General features: G+C 39.9%; 2 protein-coding genes across 8 annotated transcripts in view; one reads left to right on the top strand and one right to left on the bottom strand.

Moving 5' to 3' along the window:
• Positions 1-5: 5 nt before the first annotated feature.
• Positions 6-10698, bottom strand: LOC110984835 (acyl-CoA-binding domain-containing protein 6-like). Of its 2 annotated transcripts, none has more exons than XM_087143077.1 (7): positions 10570-10698; positions 4486-4647; positions 3595-3659; positions 2821-2994; positions 2344-2449; positions 1586-1706; positions 6-710 (listed from the first exon to the last, which is right to left on the bottom strand). In XM_087143077.1, exons 2-7 carry the CDS (start codon positions 4642-4644, stop codon positions 571-573), a joined length of 765 nt encoding a protein of 254 aa, XP_086999203.1. In that variant the 5' UTR covers positions 4645-4647; positions 10570-10698; the 3' UTR covers positions 6-570. The 2 variants fall into 2 exon arrangements, with proteins under 2 accessions (XP_086999203.1, XP_086999202.1); XM_087143076.1 differs by lacking the exon at positions 10570-10698 and adding an exon at positions 4920-4991.
• Positions 6943-26966, top strand: part of LOC110984795 (SH2 domain-containing protein 3C-like) — a 47290-nt gene continuing 27266 nt past the window's right edge. The window contains exons 1-3 of one of the 6 annotated variants that reach the window (XM_022245305.2): positions 6943-7101; positions 18839-18971; positions 24244-24351. The gene's annotated coding sequence lies outside the window, so the exon portion shown is untranslated. Of the gene's footprint in view, positions 7102-10773; positions 10912-18835; positions 18972-24243; positions 24352-26966 lie in introns of those variants that run through there. The other 5 variants (XM_022245304.2, XM_022245303.2, XM_022245306.2 and 2 more) reach the window with 5 other exon arrangements.

The raw sequence follows: 26966 nt of genomic DNA on the forward strand, positions 1-26966 counted from the left end.
ACAACTTTGAATTTTTTACATCTGAAATGAGTTTATTACATCAGACATCTTAACTAAATTAAAATCTTAAAACTGAACCACAGACTTTAAAATTCAGTTTTTTAAGTAGCGTAAAATGTGTACAGTCCGTAAATGAACATATACATGTACTGATACACTACACACTACACTCCCTTTCCTGGCCAGAATACTACCTGAATTAAGTCAGCTCTCCAGGCCGAGTTTTTCTAAAATGTTGCTGATGAGGCACAGAGATATATTCACACAGACCAACTCTGCCACCCCCAAAGATATCCATTTGCTGCAAGGAGGAGAAGCAATTGTGGCAAAGCATCTTCCTCAGGGACATAAGCACCGCAATCCTTGGCTGGATTCCAAAGCCTACAGGCACCCCGTCCTTACCCATTTGGGCAAGAAAATGCACCGGAGCCTGGGTTGACAATGCAACATGGGCCTGCAGCTGTGGCATGCATTGGACTCTTCTTTCAGATACCAAACCCACAACCACTATAGACCACAAACCCTGTGTGTGGGGCATGATAGTCAGACTGCAGAGTTCTGCTGTCAGGGTTACTGCACTGTGAGCATTTCCTGGATGACTGTGTCGGAAGTGAGCTCCAGAGGGGTACAGCCTTCGTTATCTCTCAGTTCCCGGTTTGCGCCGTACTTCAGAAGGATTTCTGCGATGGCTACGTGCTCGCACGCAGCAGCTGAAAGGCAGTGGATGCAGACAATCAAACAGATGCTTTAGTTATTACCACATCAATCCTCAGTCAAGGTCAAATCTAGGGGTTCAAGGGATCCTAGGTTGGCACTACACTATGTTGTTGACTAAACATAAGTGACGTGGGAATCACACTGGGCCACATTACTCAAACATAAGCCAACAGAAAGCTGAAGCAGTCTGTTTGGTGATCAGTTATATGGATGTGGTCACAAGTTTCAAACACGGACAGCCAGATTCTGCATAGAATTTGCAGCCATGAAACACAGGAGGAAACTGATGAGATATTAATTCACTCAGTATTCTAGTTCACACAGAGAATTGAGCTCTTTGCAATCCATCTGTGCTGTCTAGATGTCCTGTCCAAAGACAACAAGCTTTGCACATCAGAAATGGACTGGAATTCTTGACATACTCTCGTGGAATACATATATCCTAGATGTACACACCAACAATTCAAAACGGCACAGCACTGTGTTTAATACGTGGGTGCACATCTTTTTGGACAGTTGCATCTTAAAAAAAAACAAACCTGCACCCCTGGTTACCCCCTCAAAATTTCATCCCAGTTTTGCCCACTGGCGGCAGAAGCAAGGGGGGATAGTGAACCGCCCACTCTTTCGACAATGGAGCACGGCCCCCCACTTTTTTGCACATCGACAATAGGGTGAGGCTTAGTGTATTGGCCTATTCATGACTGATGCCTGGTGGTCTCACAAATGCCCCCCCCCTCCCACTTTGAAAATCATTTCCTCACTGGTTGTGCCACTGATACAAAGACTAAAGATGGTATTTCTGGCATACAGATTTGTGCAATTTTACATTTACTTCTTTTATTTATTCCTTCATTCTTTTCCTTACCATAATGTAACGGTGTTTGCCCTTCCTCATCAAGGATATTGACATCTGCCTGGCACTCTAAGAGCATCAGTGTTACATCTGTATGGCCCCGGTCACATGACCAGTGCAGTAAACTCATCCCCTGTAGATTACAAAGTTAAACGCAGATCAGCATTGGGCAACTCAGAGGAGATCAAATCCATTCGCAAAATCAGTTCTACTCTGACTGATGTCTCCCCACTCAAGTTTGTTTGCTTGTCAATGATGCACTGATAAATAAAGACGTTACGGTCGAACTTTCTGGCAAATTTGTTTCCTCCTTCGTAACGCTTCTTCACGACCCCAGTTCTATCATTTTCCCAGTTGTGGGGGGTGCACTAATATCCATGCCAATGGTAGTGTGGCACAGACTTCGATTACACTCACACATTTAATATACATGTAGTCCTTAACTTGGATAAGTTTCACAACTTCTCTTAATGGTTAGCAGAAAAACTGTGCTAACTGCCAGCGTACTGCACAACTTGGGCATGCTTAGCCCATGCACTCGTGGAAATTTAATATGTGGCCTCACTATATTAAGCATATTCTGAAGTTACCATGCTCTTTGCTGTGCTTTCTCTTTTAAATGGATGGATGCTCTCTTGGCAGCTAATGTGTGCTTAGCAGAGATATGAAATTCTGTTCAGTTCTGTATGGTGTTTTTAAGGTTTTTTCAATTGCATGCGGACTCCCTGAATTAATCGAGAATGACAGGTGGATGGGAACATTATGGGTACCTCATCATCAGTGTCGTTGACTTCCAGCCCTTCCTCATCCAGCAGTCGTCTCACCTGCTCTACATTGCCCTCCTTGCACCAATCAAAGACGGTCTTATTGAAGTCACTGCAAACAGAATATCACGTTAATTGGATCCATCGGGCATTAATTCAATCTTGTGATGGCTAGAGTGTCCCTACCTCAATATTCACACGTGATCCAACCCGGTAAAAATGGAGTCTAAAGTTGCCAGAGCCACTTTAAACCTTAAACAGATCCTGTACAGTGGAATTCAAGAGCCACATTTGTATCTTTTGTGACATGTTTATCGGGATGTTAAAATGAGCAAACAGAATGAAGGGCCAAGTATCTTTTTCCAATGCAAATGAAAACTAGCAACAGTACAAATGAGCTTGAGATTCATTTGCTAGGACTGAAGAAATCCATCCATGTAACAAGCATGCAGGCCGTCTTCCAAATGCTCACAGCGTTCTCACCAGATGTCGTCGTCCTCCTTGCACATGGTGCTAACCCCAACCCCCATCCCACCCCTGCTCCCTCCTCCGCCTTTCGTCTTGCTGGACCAGTCTGGGTCGATCTCCTTCACTGCGGCAACGTACTCCGCCATGGCAACATCCTTGGTCATTTCACCCACCCCGTGCCATGCATCCCTTCAAGTTTAAATCAAAAAAAAAAAAATTATCAAAAATAAAGTTTAAAGATGAGCAAGATATAGCAGTGGCAATTTGTGGTGATGAAACCTAGCATGGAATGGTATTGAGATTAGATGAAATTCTCAGGGCATGATTTGATACTGCTATTCTGCAACATTAAAATGGAAATTGGCCTGCACTTTACATTATTTGTTTACAACACTCAAAAAGTACAAAATAATCAGTTGGAATGTACTATGAATGGCAAGAAAGCATGACACACAGGAACAAAGTTCAGTATCTTTCATTCAGATATAAGCTACCGGTACGTTCAAATCAACTGGCTATGGCTAGGAGCAGTAGGCATCTACGGGAATTGACTACAGCCTCTAGCCATTCCCTTCCATAAGCCCACATGCTATTTCTGGCCAAAGCTGTAACTTTTGGCCGTGGCCTAAATTGGCTCCCCTGGGTAGGCCACACAGGGTCCCTAGAACGTCTTGTGAAAATCTCACAGGACCGAGCCTGACCCTAAACAGCACTTCTTTGGCTACATGTATGTCGAGTGGAAACTCTTCCTGTAAGTTCTAAGCAGGGTAGACTTTGGCAAAGTGTTACCATTTCTGCTTCCTTTGGAAGTCAAAGAGACCTGGCCGCAGTGTGTTGCACTTGCCGACAGTAGCCTACAAGGAATTGATACACATGAACAGGAAGGCATTCACAGAGGGGCTGCAGGAATTGCAAAATTAGCCTGCTAGGCCAGGGAGGGGAGGGAGAGCAAGAGAAAAGATAAAAATTGACAACAGGCCTCAAACTGTAGAGCACAATGTTCAGCTCTTATGACAGATGACATTGAAATTTAACAGCAAGCTAAAAAGGAATAGAGAATTTGTGCGTGCACTCATAGACACTTCACATTGTCATCATTACTATGGTTACTGGACTTACATGTAAATAACATAAACCACCTTGATGGTCCAGGCCTTCTAAGACTTGAAAGAAAATTTGAGCTGTAAATGAAATCCCTATTCATACCATTTTCAAGTTGTTTGAAATGCAGATATTTTTAAACTTTGCCAAATGTGAAAAGATCAGAATCCTATGTTAAAGTTATAGTAGAAGTCTACAACAGGGTAATGCTATCCACACAATTGTTTGTTTTTATTTGACAATACCCATACAGATTACAAATGATCATACACAAACAACTGAATTAGCTTAAATAAAATAAAGGAACTACATGTACATATAAATCCAGGGCATTGTCGGGGATAGTACAAAAAAGCTAGACATTTCCATTGCAGTCCTCCATATCAACTTGTTTCCAAACATGCCAAGCCTAGATGCAATTTGGGTTTGTACCATAAACAGTTCCTCTCATATTCTTAATTCCGCCCAAAGCCAGTACCTAAAAAGAGTACAATATCAATTTTACACACAATGTTACTCTCTTCAATGATGTACTATTACTAACTGACTAACCTGAACAACAATGCTTGTTTTTCTTACCTGTTTGTACCTTGCATAAAGATACAGTAATTTCTCCTTGGGTAGACCAGACACCAGCATTTGAACTCTTTGGGCAGCCTGATGAAACTCTCTGGTCAATCCATCATCCCCCGATGGCCCCACCGAGGTGTCACCAAAATCAGAATCATCACTTTCCATGGTCTTTTGTAAATTAAGATTCAGTAAGAGTGATAATAAGGTACTACAGTACAGTCAGTACAGTAGGCTTATGACTTCTCAGAGTAGGCTAGGTCATGACTCATGTGACGTTAGCAGGGTTACGCCAAAGGTAGCCAAGAATTTAAAAAAAAGAATTAATCGTCTCAAGATGAATGCAGGGCGTTCAACTTTTTATGCTGAGGTATGGTGGCAACACCTTGTGTATTCTAAATAATTATGAAAATACAGTAACGTGGGCAGTTATGTGGCCTCACCAGCACCAGCCCGCAGTCGTCTGCTTAACGTAATCAACTGCTTGGTCTAGTCGGGTTCTAAACGACAAACCTTAACTTGTTACAATTAAACGTCTGGCTACCAGGTCAAGAACAGAATCTAAATGCTGACAAATGAGGGCGCCATTCTACTTTATGTACAAACGTAACCACGCAAACATACTTCTCAAACTACAATTTTTAAAGAGGGCGCTGCAACCCCTTGTTGATCCCAAATTCACAATTAACCCCCTTTGGCAATAGTTTGGCATTATTAAAAAAAAAGACGAACCAACACCATAGAAACATACTGGTACCTTCCTTTTGATCTGTTGTCATGGATGGGAAAATGCAGACATTATGCATACGTTAAAACCTCAGAGCGTAAACCACTTTTCTGTATTTTTTCCTGTTTCATATAAGTCACATTCTTGCTTTCAGTGCCCCTTGAAAAACAAAGTGTGCAGAAAGGTGCGAGACGGAGAGAACCCCCCCCGCTTTGTGTCGGTCATTGTCTCGCAGGAATCTGGGGAATTCCTTTCAGACATCTTGGGGGGGGGATGTGTTAAGTAACAATAGTCTGGAATGTGTATAGGGATTGGACATGTTGGGGGGGTACCCCTCGGTCTCATTTCTTGCTGGGTATATTGAAAAAATGTGGCTTCCCTAGTCAGGTGCCCTGCCAGAAATTTAACCCTATTTTCAAGATGTATTTTTTTTTTTGCGTTGGGGAGATGTTAATTATATATATAACGGTTTTACCCGTACCCAACGTATGTTAATAAGCACTGTATGCTCAGTGCTGTCCGAGAGCTTGCGAAAAAAACCTCACAAGCTTACTCGGGTGGGACTCGAACCCACGACCTCCTGCTTACTAGTGCAGATGTCTCAACCACTCGACCAACGAGCTTGCCGGGGTCGGCTGGCCGGTCCGAGTCAAATGAAGCAGCGGGTACCACGAACTATTTTCAAGATGTATTTTTTGCGTTGGGGAGATGTTAATTATATATACAACGGTTTTGCCCGTACCCGCTGCTTCATTTGACTCGGACCGGCCAGCCGACCCCGGCAAGCTCGGTGGTCGAGTGGTTGAGACATCTGCACTAGTAAGCAGGAGGTCGTGGGTTCGAGTCCCACCCGAGTAAGCTTATGAGGTTTTTTTGCAAGCTCTCGGACAGCACTGAGCATACAGTGCTTATTAGCATAAGTTGGGTACGGGCCAAACCGTTATATATATAATTTAACCCTAGTTACCAGACTGGTTTCAAAAATTGTTCATGTTCCACGTTCCGCGCTACATATGCAATCACACGTATACTGGTGCACTGAACCAATTCAAGCACCATTGAAAATAGTGTAAAATCAACCAAGTTTGGAGCCCCATGGTAGGCAACTGAAGTCCCTGAGGCCTCTCAAACAAAAAAACAATGTGTTGTGTGGTCCTTCAGATTTCATTTGATTTTCAATTTTTAGTAGGTTAACCAATGAATTTTTTAATTATCCGCCCAAAACAAACTCACCCCTCAAAAAGTGAATGTTGCCAAGCCCCCCACGGCCATTTTTCAAATGACATCCCTCCCCTTCCGGGGGCTCTTCTGACTAATTTTCAATCCCATTTTTGTCTGCTTTGCCCCCAGATGGGTGCCCCTGAATCTACAGAGATAATCCTGGGCCATACTGACACACTCCCACCATTTCTTGGCCCAAACAGACCCTCCCCCCTTTTGAAACAATCTCTGGGGGGTACTTTTTGTGCGCCTCCGCCTGGCGGAGAATTTTCCTTGAATTGGGACACTGCACCCATGAAGCCAAACCACAGTGGTCCCGACGCCTTGCCGTCCTGAAAGGCAGCCGCACAGTGCAATGCCCGAGTGCGCCCTCTGTACATATTTAGTTCCCATTATTGCACGATACCCAGACGTCGTATAGGGTTTTTCCCTTGTATTTTTTAGTTCAACTCATTGGGACCCGGGGACTCGTGCAAAATACTGTCGTCTGCGCTTCACTCGTGTACGTACATGTACGTAGGTTAATACTATACCAGCCTAGGCGTACAGTCAGCTATAAAGTAGAACCCTTTAGAGTGGCACATTAATTTCCTCCCAGGACTTGGCCAGAAGCACATTTCCAGAGATGTTTTGGACAGCAAGCTACGATAACTATTGATTCGTGGAGTGTAATAAACGTATGTATGAAAGTGAAACTTGAAGTGTGAAGTGACAAATTTGTTTGCACTGATTGGCCTTGCAGGTTTTTAAAATAGGCCGTACGCTGCCAAGTGCCAGCCTAACGTTACACTTGTACTTTGTAGCTTGCTATTTATGCGATTATGATAAAATCATTATCTCCTTACCCAACAGGGAATACCCTGCCACTCTAAAAAAAACAACCCTGGAATGACTGGTTACGTGGGTACGCGGTGAAAATCCCTTGGGAAGAGTGTGACACTTTGACGCGTACCCTGGTCATGCCGGTACCTGGCTCATGTGGGGTATGCATGTAGGCCTATCCTTTACCACTGTTTACTGCGTACATGTAGGTCGACATGGTTGAGTACAGAACACAGGTTGTTAACCACGGAAGTGGGAAAAAAGGCTTTCTCCGTGGTTGAACTTGAAGCCTTTGCTTTTTGATATTTTGTGCTTCTCACGTTCATGCAAGACGAGGTTATTTTGATTTTAAACGATTGATTTAAGTAAAAGAAAATGATGATTTTATTGGCCTACATAAGTTGTAAGGGCCTACACTCAACAGTGTGTAGGTATGGATAAAGATATGAACTTTGGCAACAAGATTCTTTAATTGTTGAAATATATTTTAGTGATATTTTACTGGCAAAGGAAGAGACTTTTTATTGAAGAAACTTTTCAAAAGGTGATAGACTAGAACCCAGGGAACATGTTATATTGTCATCATCGTAACATTACATGTTGTGGTTTTGTCATATGTAAAGTAATAGCAGTATTCGGATGTTATCCAGCATGAGTATCTAACGAATGTTTGCAGCAAGTTTTGCTGAATGTTAATTTGAAAGTTATAGCAGATGGTTTTGTGCTCTAAAGTTTTTGGAAGTTGTGGATACTGGTACATTGAATTAGAACACTAGCCTCTTTTTTTTTTGAAAAAGTTATGTGGAGAATGTCAATTTACAGTGTCATAAATTATTGTTCTGCCGCTATTATAGAGAGTGAATTTTTATTGGTTGTGAATACCGTACATCACCTGATATGCCAAAACCATGCATGTATCATGGCATTTGCCCCCTTGGATTTAAGAAACACCATGGACTCCTGCACAGCGGGCAACAGTTGTATAAATAATGCCCTTACGATGGTAAGATACATGTAACTCCACCTGCATGTACATGTATTTTTGTTTAGCTCTGCAATGGAGAGAAATCTTATCGTAACAAGTACACGTGTACACTGCTGTCACTACTTTGCAGGGCCTTGCTTTTGTTGGGGAGTAGGATTTCAGTTATTTGGAATACAACCAAGGGGCTAATATGAATGTAGCACACTGAAGCCTCTACTCCAAATATTTTGGACTAGAGCCTTAAATCTTAAGATAAAAAAAAAGTACTGATACAGATAAATACACATACGGGTACATGCACATATGTAAAACAACCAGATCCCAATCCTTTTTATTACTGCACTTGAGTAGACTTTGTTAAAAGAAACATGGTAGGTCTTTATGTCTGTTCATTTTAGATTCATAATGGCTTTCCCGTCCAAACTGTTTGTGCCCTGTAAGTCGTGTACCTCACTCAGATTGCCATAAAACAGAGATTAATTATAGTTTAAGCGTTGCTGCGGCTGGAACTTGCACCTTCATCACTCCACTTGAACCATCCAGTCTACATGTACAGTACCTCTTGTTCTGTTCTTTTCTCACACTTACCTGTACGTGTGTACCAAACTTCCACAATGTGATTGATCACATACATGTACCACTGTCCTGGTTTGGCCCAGTTGTATGCTGAGCCAGGCAACAGGACCTACTGGTACCCCAGTAATCCAATTCAGTTGTGCTTTTTGATTTGCATGCACTTTGACAGGACTTTCACATACACATTGTGATCTCTTTCAGCTAATCCCCATGGATGATTAGCTGCTGGTAGAATGTGTATAGTCAAATACTCAGCTCAGGCACTTTCAGTTGTTCAGCACGAGTCTTTTTGATGTATGTACATGTAAGTGAATGCCACTTCCTTTGGTTTCTGACCTAGTACCTACATGTGCATATGTGGGATGAAATTATTTCTTGGGGAACTGATACTTGGACTTGATGCATGTGCATGTACCTGTTGCCCAAGCACTGGTGATAACAGAACAGATCTGTGGTGTGAACTTCCTCAAAGAGGCTACTGTACATGTTGTTTCAAAGTTTTTTAAATGTTTGCTGAGTTTTAAGGTACATGTACATGTAGATGTTGCATTGAAGTCTCTGTATGTTGCATGCATGCACTACATGTACCTGTACGGTACCACATGTTACAAGCTCATTTGTTGTAACAGTTGTTTTCAGAAAAAAATAGCCTTCAGTGTACACGCACTCAAGAAAAATCTCACTCTTTGATCATGGACCCAAACCCTCGCTGATAGAAATTTTGTAAATTCAACAAAATCCAACAACCAATTACATGTATGGCAGATTCTTCGCACTTAAATATGATGCAACCAACTGAAATGTGTCAGAAAGTTTTCTTTTGAGATGAATATCTAAATAAATTTCCCAACATCACAGCTTTCCTTGTTTTGACTAACTTTGAAATCATACACCGTAGGTTATTTCAACACATTTTTTTCACAGTGCCGAAATTGACAGTGTTATTTTCATATGTTTGAAAACTCATAAACTGACAAAGGTCGACAAAATTCTCAGTTTTCTTGATTGTATTGGAAATGTGGGACATCAAAAAGCATTTTAAATTTGTAAAATTTACATGAAGTACTGGTACATGTATGTTATAATGGTAAGACTGTGGAAAATTTGTTTTGTTGTTTTGAAGATTAAGCGTATAAAAACATGGGAATAATTGCATTCACATGTGTAAAAATATCCATGGGCATTGTGGATGCAGTGAAAGGCATGATTTTATCACTATTATGTGTGGGGTGTAACGGTAGTACGGTACAAACTCTGGAAAATGCTTATGGCAACAGTTTTGTCTGTAAGGATTGTGAGAAACTGATTGTAAAGTGATTCCTGAGGAAAACATACAGAACTTACATAAAGTTGTGTGGACCTGTTTGTGTGGGTTAGAGAAATGTGCTAGTAGATTGAACAAGCTTAGGGAACTTCTTGCGAATAATTGTAATGCAGCACTTGGGCAGGTAGAATTTTCGTAATTATGTAATTTTTGTACCAGTACCTGAAATTAATTTCAGAGTACTAAAAAAAGTTTCCCCTCCTGATTTGTTCCAGTAAAACTCCACCTTCTCCTACAGCTGTTTAGCACTTTCCTAAAATATTTTCTGGTGTATGTGCAGGAAATTAATTTCCGTTACATGTGCCGGTACCAGAATTTGCTTTGTTGTACCAGGAAAAGGAACTATGTATGAATCATATCTTGATCTACTGTATAAAAACCTGACAAACAGAGAAAACTAAGCAATGCGCAAGAAGTCCTTGAGGGAGGTCTGCCTACCGTAGGTAAATCCTGTCATCCAAGGGTTCAGTGCTCCTCCTGAGACCAGAAGATTATTGATTCATTGATCGGTCCACCCCTCAGCAAATCGGATGAGGCTCAGCCAGTGCTCTGACAGTTTGCAAAGGATGAGACAGTCACTGTCTGTCTGCTAGAGATCTTTATTCAGTGCCCAGCCACAGTGCCCCGAGGAGCCTTGGAATCATTTCTGTCATCATCACTGAATGTGCAAGCAGCTGATGAAGCTCTGTCCTGCATAAAAAAGTAAAAGAAGTGCCCTTAAGTTGTACATGTTTGCGCGTTCATCTTGTAAATGTAAACAACCACTTCTGCCCTTCAGTTGTAAGTAAAATTATTCTTTGTTTTTTTTGTCTGATATGTAATGGGAAATGAGACATGATGGGAAAGACATGATGAAGGGGTCCTGTTCTTTAGACTGTCATCAAAGCTTAATGGAATGAAACGGGTGAAAGTATAATGCGGAGTATTGCATTACGTTGAAGGGAATACTTTTAAAAATTTATTTGTGTGTGGACCAAAAAAATGAGTAACAAATTGTTTAATTTTACTGTCATCAGAAACTTTGATCCACAGAATGAAGCATGTACATGTATGTAAAATTATAAGTACTGTACATGGCTGGAGTACTACATTAGTCTTGTAGCTTTTATTTCATTTATTTGTGTGAAGGGAAAAAATCTTGAGCTAAAAACTGATTGATATTAAACTGATTGTGAAACTACATGTAGTTGTCATGTACACATGTAGAGCTACTACCTGTACATGCATGTACATTCTGCTCATTGATCAAGCTACATTACATGTACATTGCAGGGTCCAGATACAAGTTGTCAATATTACATTGTTCATGTACCGGCCTTGTTCCGGTATATGGTGTAACTTTGGTGAGGTATATTGCACGTGTTAAATGCCTTCCACCAAATGTACATGTACATGTTCATTTTTTTTCCTTTTTACATGTAGGTTAGTGAATAACATGTAGCAACGCATGGTTGTTAGAAGGCTAGAAAGTTGGGGGAGTACATTGTACATGTATGTGTTCATGCACATGTACATGTACACCGGTACATGTACTGTCAGATCACCAATATACGGTATGAGCAATCTTGGATCATGGCCAGTTATCAGCTTCTTCAAGTACAGTTTTAGTGATTCTTTAAGTCCACAACTTAGTTTCCTGGCTGACTGAGCCATCCAGATGGTGTGTCATCAACAAGAAATCTTGATACACAGCACGTAGTCACACGCACACTGGTCGGCTCCTTTGACTGCATTGATGGGATGCAGCCAGCCGCGTAATTCGCCCACATTACTCTGATGAGCGTGGGTGCTCAAGGATGGCAGGCTGGGTAGGGCTGTTCACCGAGTCCCGCCTCGCCTGCCCAGAGGAGAAGAAAACTTCAGAGCACTGCATGTGTGTGACACCTGATTATGTTCAAGGAAGTGGGAAGGGGGATTGATTGTTACATTGGTGCCTTACCCTAAGAACGGTTGTAAATTTATGCCACAGGGTAGGAGGTGGAGATTAAAAAAGGAAAAGAAAAAAATTGCTGTTGAAAAAGAGAAGTGTATGATGCATGTATACACTATCAGTAATCCAGTATATGATACTGGTAGCGTATACAGCATGTATCATGATGTACATGCGTGTGTACAAATGTTCAAGTGCTCATTTTACAGGTCGCTTAGTCTGTATGAAGATAGCGTACTGGACATTTGATTGCTGTCTGTCATGAGTAAAATCTACCATGTACATTGTAGATTGGTATAAGTGTGTACTGTTTTTGATAATTTTTTTGTTTACGTTTTGGGCATCCAACATCCTCTTGTTCCTCTCTCGCAATCAGCCATGTCAGCGGACATCCTCTTTCACAATTGTGCTCATTTGATCTCTTCTGACCCTACGACGGAATACGAGAAACACTGTACATGTACCGGGACATGAACGGTACCGGTACATTGCAGACTTCTCACAGAATGGCAACAGTACTCCTCAGGGATGGTGCTTGTTTGGTTTATGTTGAGTTTTTGAAAAAGCAATTAATTTCACCACTGAATTGGAAATGAAGGTGCCGGTACATGTAACCCGGTATTTTATGACCAGGTTACTGTGCATACCGGTACATAAATGTACATAAAATGAATATGTGTGTTTTTAAGTTGCATCTTGAATCACTCACTGCAGTAATTACTGGTTCTTTCCAGTATGTACATGTATTTGAAATTTGTCTCCGCGATAGAAAGCAAAATGTAAATAAATGGTTATGATGCTAGGAAGATGTTGAAACGTACAGGTTCTCCATAGTTTGTACCTGTACATGTCTTTACGTGTACTTGATGTTGTCAGCCACTGGCATACAAAAGGCTAGGCAATGACTCACTGGTCATCACTTATACTAGATGAATTAGATTTGAGCGAACACGATCAACACTCAATAGTTTGTTTGATTTTGCAAAGGAGGAGGCAACCTAATTGCCATATTGGTGGACATGATCATGAATTTTGAGATTTATAATGGGATGTGGGCCCCCAAGGAAAGTGAATATTGAGATAGGAGAGTGGTGCCATGGGAATAACCTGTGATAAGTAATGTCATGCTTATCGGCTTACCGGTATCTTCCAGCTTTGAAGGCACCGTACAGCATACTTGTAGCTCAATCTTGGTCATTGTAGAATTTTGAAAAGAGAAAATTTATCAAATTTGTTTCAATTTCCAAGGTACATGTATGGTACTGGTACATGTAGATGTAGGTTTCATGGAAGTCCTAAGGCCATGTACATGTATTTATCTCTGAAGAAACACTTCATCCTGACTAATAAACTGAATCACAGACAGTCTCTGATGGCTTGTGACTGTCATTTTGTTAATTTGGCCTTCATAACCTTACCGGTACTGCAGTCATTACAGTTTCAATGAAAAGTAAAGGCAGAACATATGTACATGTATGTAATTTGACAGATTTATCAGGTGCATACTGGTATACACGTGTAAGGGAATCTTCCCTACAAGTAACTTCCCCCCAACTCCCCCCTACCGGTATTCTTATTGGCACACAGAATGAGGAGAAACCTATTAACTGATGAACTCACCGTACCTGGGATGAACTCACCGTACCTCTTTTTTCACATTTATGGAATTTAAAACCACAGTGCACACATACAAGACCCAATGATGATTCATCAGTGATTGGTCCATCCCCACAGGGGCAATCTAGGGAAAAAGGAGGATCATGTCTCAGTCACTCCTGGTGTCTTCCTAGAATCCTTGATTGTTTAATAAAAAAGTCATTTTGCCAATCAGTTTATTGATTAATCAAATTTCACTGCTGCAGGTGCATTTACCAGTACACGAAGAGCACTGTTCCAGTAAAAACAATGAGCTAGTCACTAACTGTGATTCATGTGTACAGTGTACCGTAGGTCAGACACACATTAAACTGGTTAAATAATTCATAATCTCAGCTGGATCAGGGCCTCGGTGTACGGGTACATGTGTGTACATTGCAAGCTTGCATGTATCTTCGCTGAAATTCTTTTCTGTTATTAAGCATGCATACATGCGACATGTTTGCACATGTTCATATACATGTAGTACTTACTTATAACTGTTTCAATAGAACGGGGGTACATACAGGTATCAATTATGGTCTCACCCCTCTACCGGTACGTGTTGCCTTTTTTCCCCGTTTAATCAATTCTTTTGGCAGTGTGGTGTTGCAGTACATGTTGATTACGGGTGGAATTGTATTCTTGAGGAGTACATATTCTTTACTCTGTAAATTGCATTTTATTGAGAAAATCATTCCGACATTTGAGAACATATGGCGATTAGAAAAATTTCCATTTTTCCTTACGTAGTCAGTACCTATTTTGTACAACTTGACTGAGATGGCAGTGGGCTAAAATAGAATATTCAAATTGACTGAGACAATCAGAGAAAAAACTATGTCATGAACAGACCAGCCCACTGGTGTTCTCTGTACTAACGTCAAAATTTACCATTGAAGATTTTTCTTTTGTTCCCAAAGTTTTTAAAATCAGCAAATCTGGTTGGAATGCGATTTTAGTTTGTAATCGCATTTTTAGTCAAAAGAAAATTATGGGTGTGTCATTACTTAAAAAAACTTTTGGAGTCTGCATGTTGTACATGTACATGTACACAAGCTATCTGCATGTGTCTATTCCTGTTTTTCCCCAAAAGTCTTGGAAATAACAAATTTATCTATATGTAACTAAAAATTGACTGTACATGTAAGGTTAGCTGCTCCCTTCGACATAACAAGGAAATTATTTGCATCAATACTTTGAATGTACACTGTACGGTACCTGTATCAGTTGTCCACTGAAAATTTCCCTTTTGTCCCCCCCCCCAAATTTAGAAATTACAAATGTGGTTTGAACCTGACCCAGCATGAGGCAGGTGGGAACCTTTTCCAGCACATTTTTAAAAACTACTCCACACTGATCAAGTATGCTGGTACATGTACATGTAAGTGTTGATTATAACAACAAGGGAAGTCGCGTGGCATTAATTCCAAGTCTGCTGAATAGTTTTGCACAACTTTCAAACCATAACAGACACATGTTTTTGCTTTGTTTTATTTCCAACTTCACATTTTTCCACCACCCCCCAAAAAACGCTTTAGAACTACAAAGTCAAAACAGGTACTGGTACTGTACATGTAGGCTGAAATGAGAAGCTTACATTGTTACTACTTTTTTGCTTTATAACCCCAGTTATAATACTATACTTGAAATGCTGTATACATGTACTGTACATGTGAGTGTACATGTAACCAACATGCACAGTGTACTGCAGTACATGTACTCGTATGGAGGTACAGAGTACATGTACAAAATTTACAATGTACATGTACATGTGCATATGTACACTGGTATAATACCTGGAACTATCCATTGAAAACTTCCTTTTTGTTCCACAAGTTATACATGTAAAATAATTTACAGTGAATGTACATGTACATGTATTTTGATCCTGTTTGCATCCCAGAAAAATAGTTGAACCGTGCAGTTACAATCCTTTAACCAAAAATAAAATTCTTCCTTTTTCGTGCATTATGTAATGGGAGTATTTCACTTATTGTCATCATCATCAGGGGAATTCTGGCCAGTGTCTTGCTCTTGAATACTCTTTGAAATGAGGAAGTTTGCATTATTTTTCTTGTGACTTGAAAAATGAGACTGGGAGATAGGCATTCATTTGAGATCAGTTACTGTAACTGTGAAAATCATCACACGGATACGCCTGTTATAAAAATCTGAAAACCCTGTCTCATAACAGTGTATGTTGAGTTCGCTGCACTGTTCCACAACCAAGTAATGAGCTCAAGTCATCATTACGGCCCAGCCTTTCACTAGAAATTATCAAGAGATCTGTTACAAATACAGTCTAATGTAATCTAAAGGGCAGAGCCAAACTAATTTGAGAAGTTGACGTGACAAGAATCGGGTGGGCAGTGCTGGGAGTGGGTGTTGGCATTACGATTGAATGCACTGAAATTTCCATCTCTATTTCATTGCATATTATTACGGAATAATGCATCACATTTTTTATGAAACAAATTTTTCATTTGGTTTGGAGTTGCTTAGTGGCAATTTTTCACTGATGTGTGTGTGTGTGTGAGAAATTAATCGTGAGCCTTGGGTTGCACCTCTTTTCTTGAGTTGTTTTAAATTTGAAGGGATAGGTTTGCCCAACTTCTGGTATGTATTTAATATGTATGCAAGTGAAATGCCTTCATAAGCCTGCACATTTCTTGATTCTCAACAGCTTTAGATTTAACAAGAGTAGGCCTGAAGGTGTTACTACCTGTACTACAATGCAGTAAAATCCTCAAGACCCCAATAACCTCCCTATTGTACCATTGGCAGTCTGGTTTTAGGGTACCTACATGTACTGTACATATTGTCATACATGTATCCAAGTGATTTACATGTATTCTAAGGATATTGCCAGTGCTGTTTTAATTGAAACCATACCTGTATCATAATCATAATAGCCTTGTGCATTGTGTTGACTGGCACTGAGGCACTCTAAATCCTTGAACACAACTCCCTGTGAATTCATACAAGCAATGACAGGTCACTTTAAATGGTACTGTCTAATCCAGGATGATAGATTAGTGTTTGCTTTTGTTATTATTGAAGTCAAAACCCTTCAAAATTGGCAGGCGAGCATTTGCCAGACTGCATGCTGGATAGTCCGGCATGATTCTTGAACAATTATGCTCTTTCAAAAACTCTTTGTGCGCATATACATGTACATGTATACAGGTAGATCCATGAGTAAGTTTATTCTATAGTCTACATGTACAGGTACATGTAAAAAGAGAAATTAAAGTATACATGTACATATGAACATATTCACATTCAGGGTTCTTTGCAATCCCAACTGCTCTGGCAGAGAAAAATGTTTTCAACTTTTAGTACATGTAGGTGTTAAGTATGGCTATTGGGTGTCTGATCCCTCAAGTGAGGTCACACCGGTACTTACATGTAAGTAGTCTCTAAGAACTTTTAAAAGGTCATTGGTAATTAGTCTCCTCATAGAATGTCTTTCATCTGCAGGTAGGAAATGTTTATAAATTACTGGTAGCATTAATAGACAATGAGACTTGAGTGTTTTCTTTCAGACTTGGAAATGGCTATTTAAAGCATCAAATAGGCTGCTTAATCAGATCATGGGTGGGTGGGCTCTTTTGTTAAGATCTCCGTCACTTTTTCCCCCCAGAAACCAGCTGTGCATTAACTGAAAATCAGTTCAGTCCTGATTAGGGATCTAATCTGATTAAGGTGAAGGCTGCCAGATTTGTGTTGGAGGTTGGCAGAGCACTTGACATTTGAAACTTTAATTGAATTTTGAATGTTGGTTGTGATTGATAGTAAAATGTGCAGTTGTTTCCTGGGTCTTTCGTGGTCAGTTGTGGAAACATCAGATACTACATGTATGTAAAAACAATGCCAACATTTTGTGGATCTGTGTATAATGTACCATCCTGCTTCTTTTAAAAGCATTTACTTTGAAAATGAATCAGACTTTATAAATTGCATAATTTTACTATTTTTGGCTGGAATCAAAACATGCACACTCAAATGTGTCACATTTGCATATAATGACATAATTTAAATGATGGAATTAAAGAGGAATGAAGTTCAGCTGAATAGCAATTTATTGGGTTAAGTATGTAAAAAATTATTGTTTCTTGAAACATTGGAATACTTCCTAGATTTTTCAATTATTCATGTTTATCCATTCTGCAACTGGCTCAGCTGAAAAAAAATCTGAAATAATACTGGGTACTGTGAGATACTGTACATGTACCAGTACACTGTATAAATTGTGATGTTCTGCAGAATCTGAGATTCAGGGGCAGCTGGTCCACCATCACTTCCTTATAAAATTTCATTCTGAAGCCTGTCAAAACACAGAGAACAGGGGGTCCCAGCAAAAACAAATAAGTGTTGAAATTCCTCCCTTAAGTCTCAACACAGTTGCCCTGCTGTACTGTAACATGAAACATTGATTGGGATATATTGTTCCACTCAAACAATCTGTACATGTCTATCAGCGAGTAGGGGTGATCAGCCAGCAGATGTTTTCACCAACATCCAGAAATTTGTTTCTCACTGGCTTTTATTTCACCCAACACAGTATCAAATTCTGTCATCAGTTTCTCTGGCTTGAGGCCAGCAGCCATACTTTTCAAGTTCTTGTGGTTTTTTTACAGTTTCTTTTCACGTCAAAGTTGGATTTCTTTCTGACATTAGTTAAATTTTATTCAAGATGATTCTTACTACAGTACCTCATTTATTAGTTTTACATTGTGTACGGTATTGCACATTACAAATACATGAATGTACCCTCAAAGTTCCCATAAAATCAACCTGTGTACGTGTAGTACATGTACATGTACTGTAGATTTAAATTTTTTATTGTGCCAGTATATTTGATCACTATTTGACATCTGCTGTTTGTTGGAGAAACAACATTTTTCAGTCACCAGTTTGTCATCATCCAGAAATGGACAGGCTGGGCTTCTGTTCTGCCTATTAGGATCCTTGAAGCTGTGATAGCCTCAGCAAAACCAGTCCTTGGCTTTGATTAGGGCACTTGTGGCTTTGACATTTGTGGCTGGGCTGTCTCACAGGATGGGATATTTACATGTAGTCAAGGCTACGGTGTGACAGGGAGGAATAATCTTCACTGTTTCCTGGTCGTTTCAGCAGAAGCCAACTGAGGGAGAGAGAGAGGGTTGTGCTTGGCTGCATCGTGCATGCGTGCCCACAGAGGGCAGTAGTATCACACTGTATGGGATTCATCTGTAGTATTTCCTTGATACTGTACCTTCTACACGTTAAGGTAAGCTTGAGCAAATATTGCCATGTGTTTGGAGAAATCTGATCTGACTTGACAGCAGTTATGAGCATTCCCCTTGAGTAAACATGACAGAGTAAAAGATCTCCATGTGTATGGTACATCATAACTTATGCTCAAATCACATTTGTTTGTACTTAGAAATTCTGTTTTGCAAGGAGAGTGCTTGCTTGGTAGTGGAATCTAGTTTACAGGAATTTGTATTCAGAAGGGGGGTATAACTTAAATGGGAGATTTTGCTCATGTGCCATCCCTGCAAACATTCTGAGAAGGTCTTGTTTAAAACATGTACAAAAACTTGCGAAGAACAGTTTCCACGTTTGTATGGACTCAATGTACATGTATATTTCTACCAGAATTTAAGATGGACCAAATACTAGCAGCTGTTCTGCATTTCCATCAAATCAACCACAAGGGATAATTTAAATTGAAGGTGTGAGGTGATTCAGTTTACATTTGAAAGAAAAAGCACAATCCTGAATTTGAACATATTGTACCAGTATATGAACATGTACATATATATATATGTGTGTGTGTGTACTGTAAAACCGCCAAAATACCGTACTGATGTACTACAAGTGTACGAACATCTTCATGTAGCTCTCTGACAGCCCAAGGTTGATACCATTTCTGGTTGTCAGTGTATTTATGGGATCTGAAGTTATTTTACTATGTACATGTATACATATATACATGTACATGAAATACGTTTTCCATTTTTCCTATATTGTACATGTACAGTACATATAATGATATGGGGGCCTACATGTACTGGTACATGTCCAGTATGTACCTGTAGGCGTTTCAAGTCTGTGTACTTCATTTTGCACCATCAGAAATGTGGGTTAAGTTGTGATAAGTACATGTAGGATAAAAGGTTCTTATTCTGAAGGCAAGTTCTAGCAAACTGGAATCTTAAAATTGCTGGGAGCTACTCATTCGGTGGGGACAACAGAACATGCTTGTACATTTCCCTCTCCCTTTTCTCCCTCTCGGAGCCTGCATTTGTTGGTATCCTCCTCCCCCCTTACCCTTTGGGGCCAGGTATGGTAAGATCTCTCCGACTACCCTGATTTTTAAGAGATAATCCGGGCAAAAAAATAGCATCACCCAAGGGCGCTGCTGTGAAAGCCAGAAATGTGGCATTAACCATACATGTATATTTCCCATTGGAGTTGATGGTCCTGGAGGCAATTGCAGTGAACTGCAGCCACTGAAGAATGCATCGGGCTTGATAAAAATCTGTTTATGCTTTCAAGTAAATGCGCTTGCATGAAGGTTCAGACAGGATCAAGTCTACATCTTTTCCATTGCCTGAGGGTTCTCATAATCTCGTTGCTTCCTTGGGATATCCTAGAAAAAAGTGATGCATTTGCATTATTAAGTACACATGCATGTATTTGTTTGAAATCTACAGGATATTCAGGCAATATATAAAACAATGGTTGAAAAGTTTAATTTTTTTAGACATTGGTTGTGCTTAGTATCATAGCATTATTCACTGGGATCAGTGAATGCTTCAAAAGGTCAAATGGTGCAACAAATACGTGTGAGAAGATGCCTGATCTGGTTGAGTATAGTTAAAGCATGTTCTTGGTGAACTTTTTCCTGAGTTCAAAGTCAAAGTATCAACAAGGTAAAATTTAGCCATTCTACCATTAATTCAAATTACTAACTGCACTGAAAAAAAAATTTTGCTTTCTGCTTTATCCAATGCATTATTGCTGAACAGTAGGCCTACATGTACAAGTGGTACATACATGTACATGTACATGCATGTCAACTTTTATTCATTTTAGTGGTGGGGTGTCACTTTTGCTTCTTAAGTTCCGTGTCTCCCACAACACTCTTCAGATTTTTTCTTTCTATCTCTCTGCCACAACCAGCATATACTGGTTCAATTGAACATTTCTTCATCCACAATATTTCATCTTGGCGATATGATTTAATGAGAGATCTGACGTCATCTTCCTTTTGACTCTGGCGCGCCTGTTCCCAGTGCCCTGAAGCAAGGAGCGACGAGGTGCCGCTGAGCTTGGGAGGTGCTAGGGACCATTTTGATTAGTGCCACGTGATGCCCGCCTGGAGGTGTAATGTACATGCTCCACTTCTCTGTCTTGCTGTGGAGGGCACGCACATACCTGGCATAGTCCAGTATTAATATTAGTGGGCAGAACTGAAACACATTGTGGCAGTTCACGCCAATAGTACCTGTATGTTGAATTTGTACACTGCAGTGACTGCACAGTACGATAATACTTGGAGACGTTCCCTCTGTTGAAATTTCTTATCTTTCTTTGCTGCTTTTATTTTATTTCAGCACTCTGGTATCATTTGGCGTTTATGATGTACATGTATGTATGTACAGCATGTACTTTGTACAACCATGGAGGAAGGAAATGGTACAGTCACTTTTTCAATGTGAAATAAACTATTTCTTAACAATGCAGCCTTGAAGCATTTCCATGTCTCTTTCCAGTGCTGCATTGTAAATTGCTACTTCAAAATGTAGACAGAGCTAGACATGTACATGTACAATGTAGTGATACCTCGTGGCCAAAGTTGAGAGGATAAATAGCTGATTTGGCAAGCCTTCCCAGATATCGAGTGTACCTTTTTTTCCCTTTAGTGAAACTTCACACTTCTGCCTCTACAAGCAGAGGTAAATTCACCTTGCAAAAATGCTCTCTGTATTTGTGCAGCCTCTGTTATTCATGGTTAGTTGTGGTCTGTCGTCAGAGTGCAGTCTGAAAAAAAAAGTTTATTCAACTTCATCTACTCCATTGAAATGCAATGAGCTTAGTGTCACCGTTTATACCTGGATGATTGAGACTGTTGTCTTTTGTGGTACCGGTACCTTTGATGGTAGTTTTTCTGAAGAGTGCGGAGTACGGGGCACCAGTACCTGTAAATCAACCATGAAGGGGGGTGGAGGGTATTGTCCAGGGTACACATGAGCAAATGAGGGCTGATCTTGTTATTTGGAAATGTACCTTTAGGCTTGGGTATTGTGGTTGAGTTACAGTACATGTACATGTACCAAGTATGTACAGTACTGAGAGGGAGAGTTTTTTATTAATATTGTACATTTACATGTAGTGGTGCATGTATGGTATGTGCACGTGATATACGGTATGTCTTAAACTTTGGAACATACAGGTACCAATCCCAAATCCTCCAATTGCAATGTGAGTTAACATGCACCATGGAAGTTAGGGAACTTATACATGTACCCGGTACATGTACACATACATATACATGTAAGTACCATTTCTTGAATTGAAGACAATGTACCGGTACCAGTGCATGCATCTACAATGTACATGTACATGTGCAGAAATTTACTTATTTTTAGCAGTGCTGAAAGCTATTTATTGACAAACTATTTTTTATCATAACTTTCTGTCACTTTTATATTTTTATGTTGTTTTCAAGCTCCAAACAGTATTCCAGATTTTGGTGCCACAGTATGATAAAACACTCACACAAATGTCCTTTCTTTTCAAACCAAGGTCAATTGAGGTCAACTTTCAGGTCAAGGGTGTAGCTCTGGCTTTGAGCCAAACCCAGCTGCCTATTATAATTTGATATATTAGTTGGCAGATCTAGAGGCCACCTTGGGACCAAAATAGCTTCCTTTACTCCAGTACTGAGAAGCATATTTTTGAAGGAGCTTTTCAGTTGCCATGATGGCATTGGAGGTCAGAATTAAAGAAAATTCCTTTAAAGTTTGGTCTCTTGATATACATGTACACGTAACTGGGAAAAATGGAGCTGATTTTGCTTTGAGAAGAAAGCACGACTGGTACACTTACTGTACATGTACAGTGTACAACCGAAATACTGTACTGTGTGGACAGAGTCATGATTTGTCATGTACAGCACCGAAGTCAAATGCTGACCTACATGTGCATGTAAATGGACAATACACATGTACACCGTACTACTAGTACTACCGGTACATGTACTTATGTAGTCCAAAGCAACCATCCAAAATCTGTTGTGCTACGTGTGCTTTATCCCAATTTCCAATTAATAATAATTCTGGTAACAATAGATAAGACTTACTGTACTACGAGTACATGTACTGGCAAGTTTGGATTCGATTCCATATATGCACTTCACTTTCGGTTTTCGTGCTTATCATCCTGTATCAGTAGTATTTACTGATGTTTCCTTCTGAGAAAGAACAGGTACACAATTGAGGTACCTTTTTTGAGAAGTTTCAAGCATACATTGAGGATGTTCATGCATTTAATTTAATTAATTTACAAGATGTATTTTTTTTTGCATTGGGGAGATGTTAATTATATATATAACAGGTTTTGCCCTTGCCCAACGTATAGTAATAAGCACTGTATGCTCAGTGCTTGTCCGAGAGCTTGCGAAAAAACCTCACAAGCTTACTCGGGTTGGACTCGAACCCACGACCTCCTGCTTAATAGTGCAGATGTCTTAACCTCTCGAAAGCTCTCGGACAAGCACTGAGCATACAGTGCTTATTAAGATACAGTACGTTGGGTAAGGGCAAAACCTGTTATATATATAATTAACATCTCCCCAACGCAAAAAAACCCAAAAACACATCTTGAAAATATTTCGCGGTACCCGCTGCTTCATTTGACTCGGACCGGCCAGCCGACCCCGGCAAGCTCGGTGGTCGAGTGGTTAAGACATCTGCACTAGTAAGGCAGGAGGTTGGGGCTCGAGTCCCACCCAAGTAAGCTTGTGAGGTTTTTTTCGCAAGCTCTCGGACAAGCACTAAGCATACAGTGCTTATTAATATACATGTACGTTGGGTAAGGGCAAAACCTGTTATATTAATTAATTTAATTCTTGAATGTTGATGACATTTGTGTACATGTAAATGTAGCTGGATTGAATGCAACATTGTATTTAAATGTTCAGGGTATTTTTTACCACACTGGACAAGAACAGACTGTACAGGTACATATGCGGCATATATGAGTAGTTCTCATGAGGGATTTCCTGGATGTGTGCTGTGTACACCCATGGTTCCTACAGATGTGCCCTCATGAATCCACTTCCTGGACTCCATTCACACCTTGCCCCATCAAGTGCCACAGCATGGCCACATAAAGCAGTCCCATGCCCATTTTTATGAATGACAGCGACTGGGGCAGGATGAGTCATCCAGGCTGGATGGCTGTCCCCACTCTGCTGTGGGCAATTACATTAAATGGTTGCACAGTAGCCACTGTGTAAACCAACCATATTATTCTTTCACACCTGCCAGAATGGAGGGAAAAGGAAGGCGCACCTGTACACCACACACGTCTGAGTTGGAAGATTGATCAAAATTCTTGTCTCTTTGAACGGCTGTTTGATGCATGTGAGAAATCATGTGAGTACAGATTGAGGGGTTTTTCTTATTATGGATTGACATTTTCATCAACTATTAAAATCACTGAAGTCATTGCTGTTGCCCTAATGAATCTAATTCCTTTTTTTTCTTTGCACGTGACTTGTTCTGTAAACAGGAACATTCTTATGGTCTGAGATGTGGCACTAGAATATTGGGCATTTGGACTATGCATAGTTTATGCTCAGTGTAGATTCTGGCTGCAATTGTACCTGTACTATTTTGATTTTCCTAGTGAAGGCACACCTTGAAATGAACCATGCAGGACTGAAATTTTTGGAAAAAAAAGGTACCGGTACATATACGGTACATTTGTTTTTTCAAATAATAATAATTATGTAATAGTACATTAGTATATTTACCGGTACATCTTGTACACGTATTTAGGATGAGTCTCTGTACTGAAAGTCAAGTGCAAGATAAGTTCATCAGTGTCCAAGAGAGAAAAATCTTTAATTGCATCATTTGGTGACATTGGTTGACATGTTTTGTACATTTTCATGTACAAACATGCCGGTATACATGTACATCAGCCTGGCTGTCATTATCACTGTACTGGTACTTGTACTGGTATAATGTACATATACACGTACATATTGCACTGTACAAAAGTCATATCAAAACCTACACTGTACTATACTCTGAGGTATCAATGAACTATATGGATATTTTGTGCATGATGTTCAACGCTGATCCCAAGTATACCGGTGCTTGTCAGAGTTCTGCCACTCGACGTGGGTGCCGTATCATGTAAAACCTTTTACATACTGTACATGTACATTGTAAATTATTTAGGTGGAGACAGACAAAAACATGTTTCTCCAGAGGGCATCCCAAGAAACCGCTTGTACACGTGCATCACCAGAAACTGACAATACAAACGGAAGTGCACCTCCCCTTTTCTCAACTCTTTTTAAGGCATCGCCTAGGCTTATTCAAGTTTACATGCATGCATGGTACATGTACATGTACAGTACTAGTACATCACAAGATTTTATGCACTATTGCATGAACTGAGTGAGATGGAGACAGGAAAGGGTGTCTGTGGCATGTCGATTAAGACTTTCGATTAAGATCTTGATTAATATCCAAGGAGATGCCAGACAGACACCCATTGTACACAAGTTTATCATTTACCAGTATTTTAATTTCTTTTTCTCTCTTCGTCTTCTTCTTTGACGGTGAAAGACCATTAGTAATAGTGAGTCATCTCTGCTTGCTTACTGTGAGCAAATATCTGCTTGATTAATGGTTGCCATGGCTAGTAGGATTCATTTTCACCTACGCAATCTTGCATGCATCCATATGTACATATTCACATCATACCCGGCAGCCTGGACAGTCACATGGAAAGGAAAGACTGTGCTTTGAGCATACCGGTGTACTGTACATGTACATCTTGGACTGTATTAAATTTGTTCTTGCAGAAGAACAATAACAGGAGTACACTTTATCAGATACTGAATTGGGGTTTAAAGCTGTTTTTTATGAGGGCTTTAGTCATGGTGTCAGTTTGTGTGCCAGCTGTTCGTATAGCTTTAGTTCTTCTCCTGACTCCTTTATGAACTTGCAAAGCTTTACCTGCCAAATCTACCGATATGCATGTACCTGCATCTTTTTGAGTTAATTGCAATAACATTATACTGTACCGTATGTACACACTGTATATACACAGGTAAGCAATTAGTGAGGAGCCTTTCATGAATGATTCACTCCAGTCTTCTCACCTGTGTCCTCACCTGTGTCATGCAACACTTGACTCAGACCATTCCAGAGCATCTGTAGTACATGTATACTTTTTTCAGCTCACACTTTCCAGTTTTACACTTTCCCTGTAACAGCTACTTGTATGCAGATGTCTTTACAATTTGGAATTTTTTATAGTAATATGGTAATATCATATTAGTGCAGTCAAAGGGGGCACTCAAGGCCCCCTCTCAGATGTGTTCTTCAACTACTTCTTTCCTATTACTTCTGGTCTGAACTACTGGGTAGTTTTTTAATGCATGTAGTATTTTCATACATAAGCCAGAAAAACATGTAGCATTATGAAACGCTACATGTATGTACATTGCATGTACATGCTTTTGTGGTTTCACTGCCGTTTTGGGCAGTCCGCCTCTTGTACATGTACAAGTACATGTATGTACATGTACTAAGTATGTGATTTTGAATATGTGTGGCACTGTAGATCCAGCCCTGAACCTACCCGGTATTGTTCAGATTAATTAATTAAGAAAGTTTACTGTTTGAAATGTCAAGTAAATAACCAGTTCTTCTGAGAGCTTTATAACTTATACATGTACAAAACACACAAGACAACAAGGTAATCATTTTCCTGTACATACATTTCACCATGCAGACCTTCACATTTAGTTTTGATTCTATTTCTACAACTTCTTTGTTTTTTTCAAATTCAGAAACCTGTAAAACCGTTTTTTTAATACCGGTAGGTCATGCAGAACCATCTTTGTACACTTGTACTAGTGATATTGCCACTTGAAGCTTCACTCCCAACATTTTTTGCAATTCTGTATTTACCCGTTTCCCAGAAGGTTTAGAAAAGTTAGTATGTGCACAAACCTATCACATGCACA

The sequence above is a fragment of the Acanthaster planci genome, linkage group LG11 (assembly GCF_054643075.1).
Source record: "Acanthaster planci isolate LZ-2023a linkage group LG11, COTS_SCS, whole genome shotgun sequence".
NCBI classification, from domain to species: Eukaryota; Metazoa; Echinodermata; class Asteroidea; order Valvatida; family Acanthasteridae; genus Acanthaster; species Acanthaster planci.

Bases quoted from the DNA above. Each gene is read 5' to 3' on its own strand.
- LOC110984835 (XM_087143077.1), bottom strand. From the start codon at position 4,644: ATGGAAAGTGATGATTCTGATTTTGGTGACACCTCGGTGGGGCCATCG. The intron at 3,660-4,485 runs GTAAGAAAAACA...AATTCCTTGTAG, and splicing joins TTTATGCAAGGTACAAACAG to GCTACTGTCGGCAAGTGCAA. The intron at 2,450-2,820 runs GTGAGAACGCTG...TTCTGTTTGCAG, and splicing joins AAGGAGGACGACGACATCTG to TGACTTCAATAAGACCGTCT.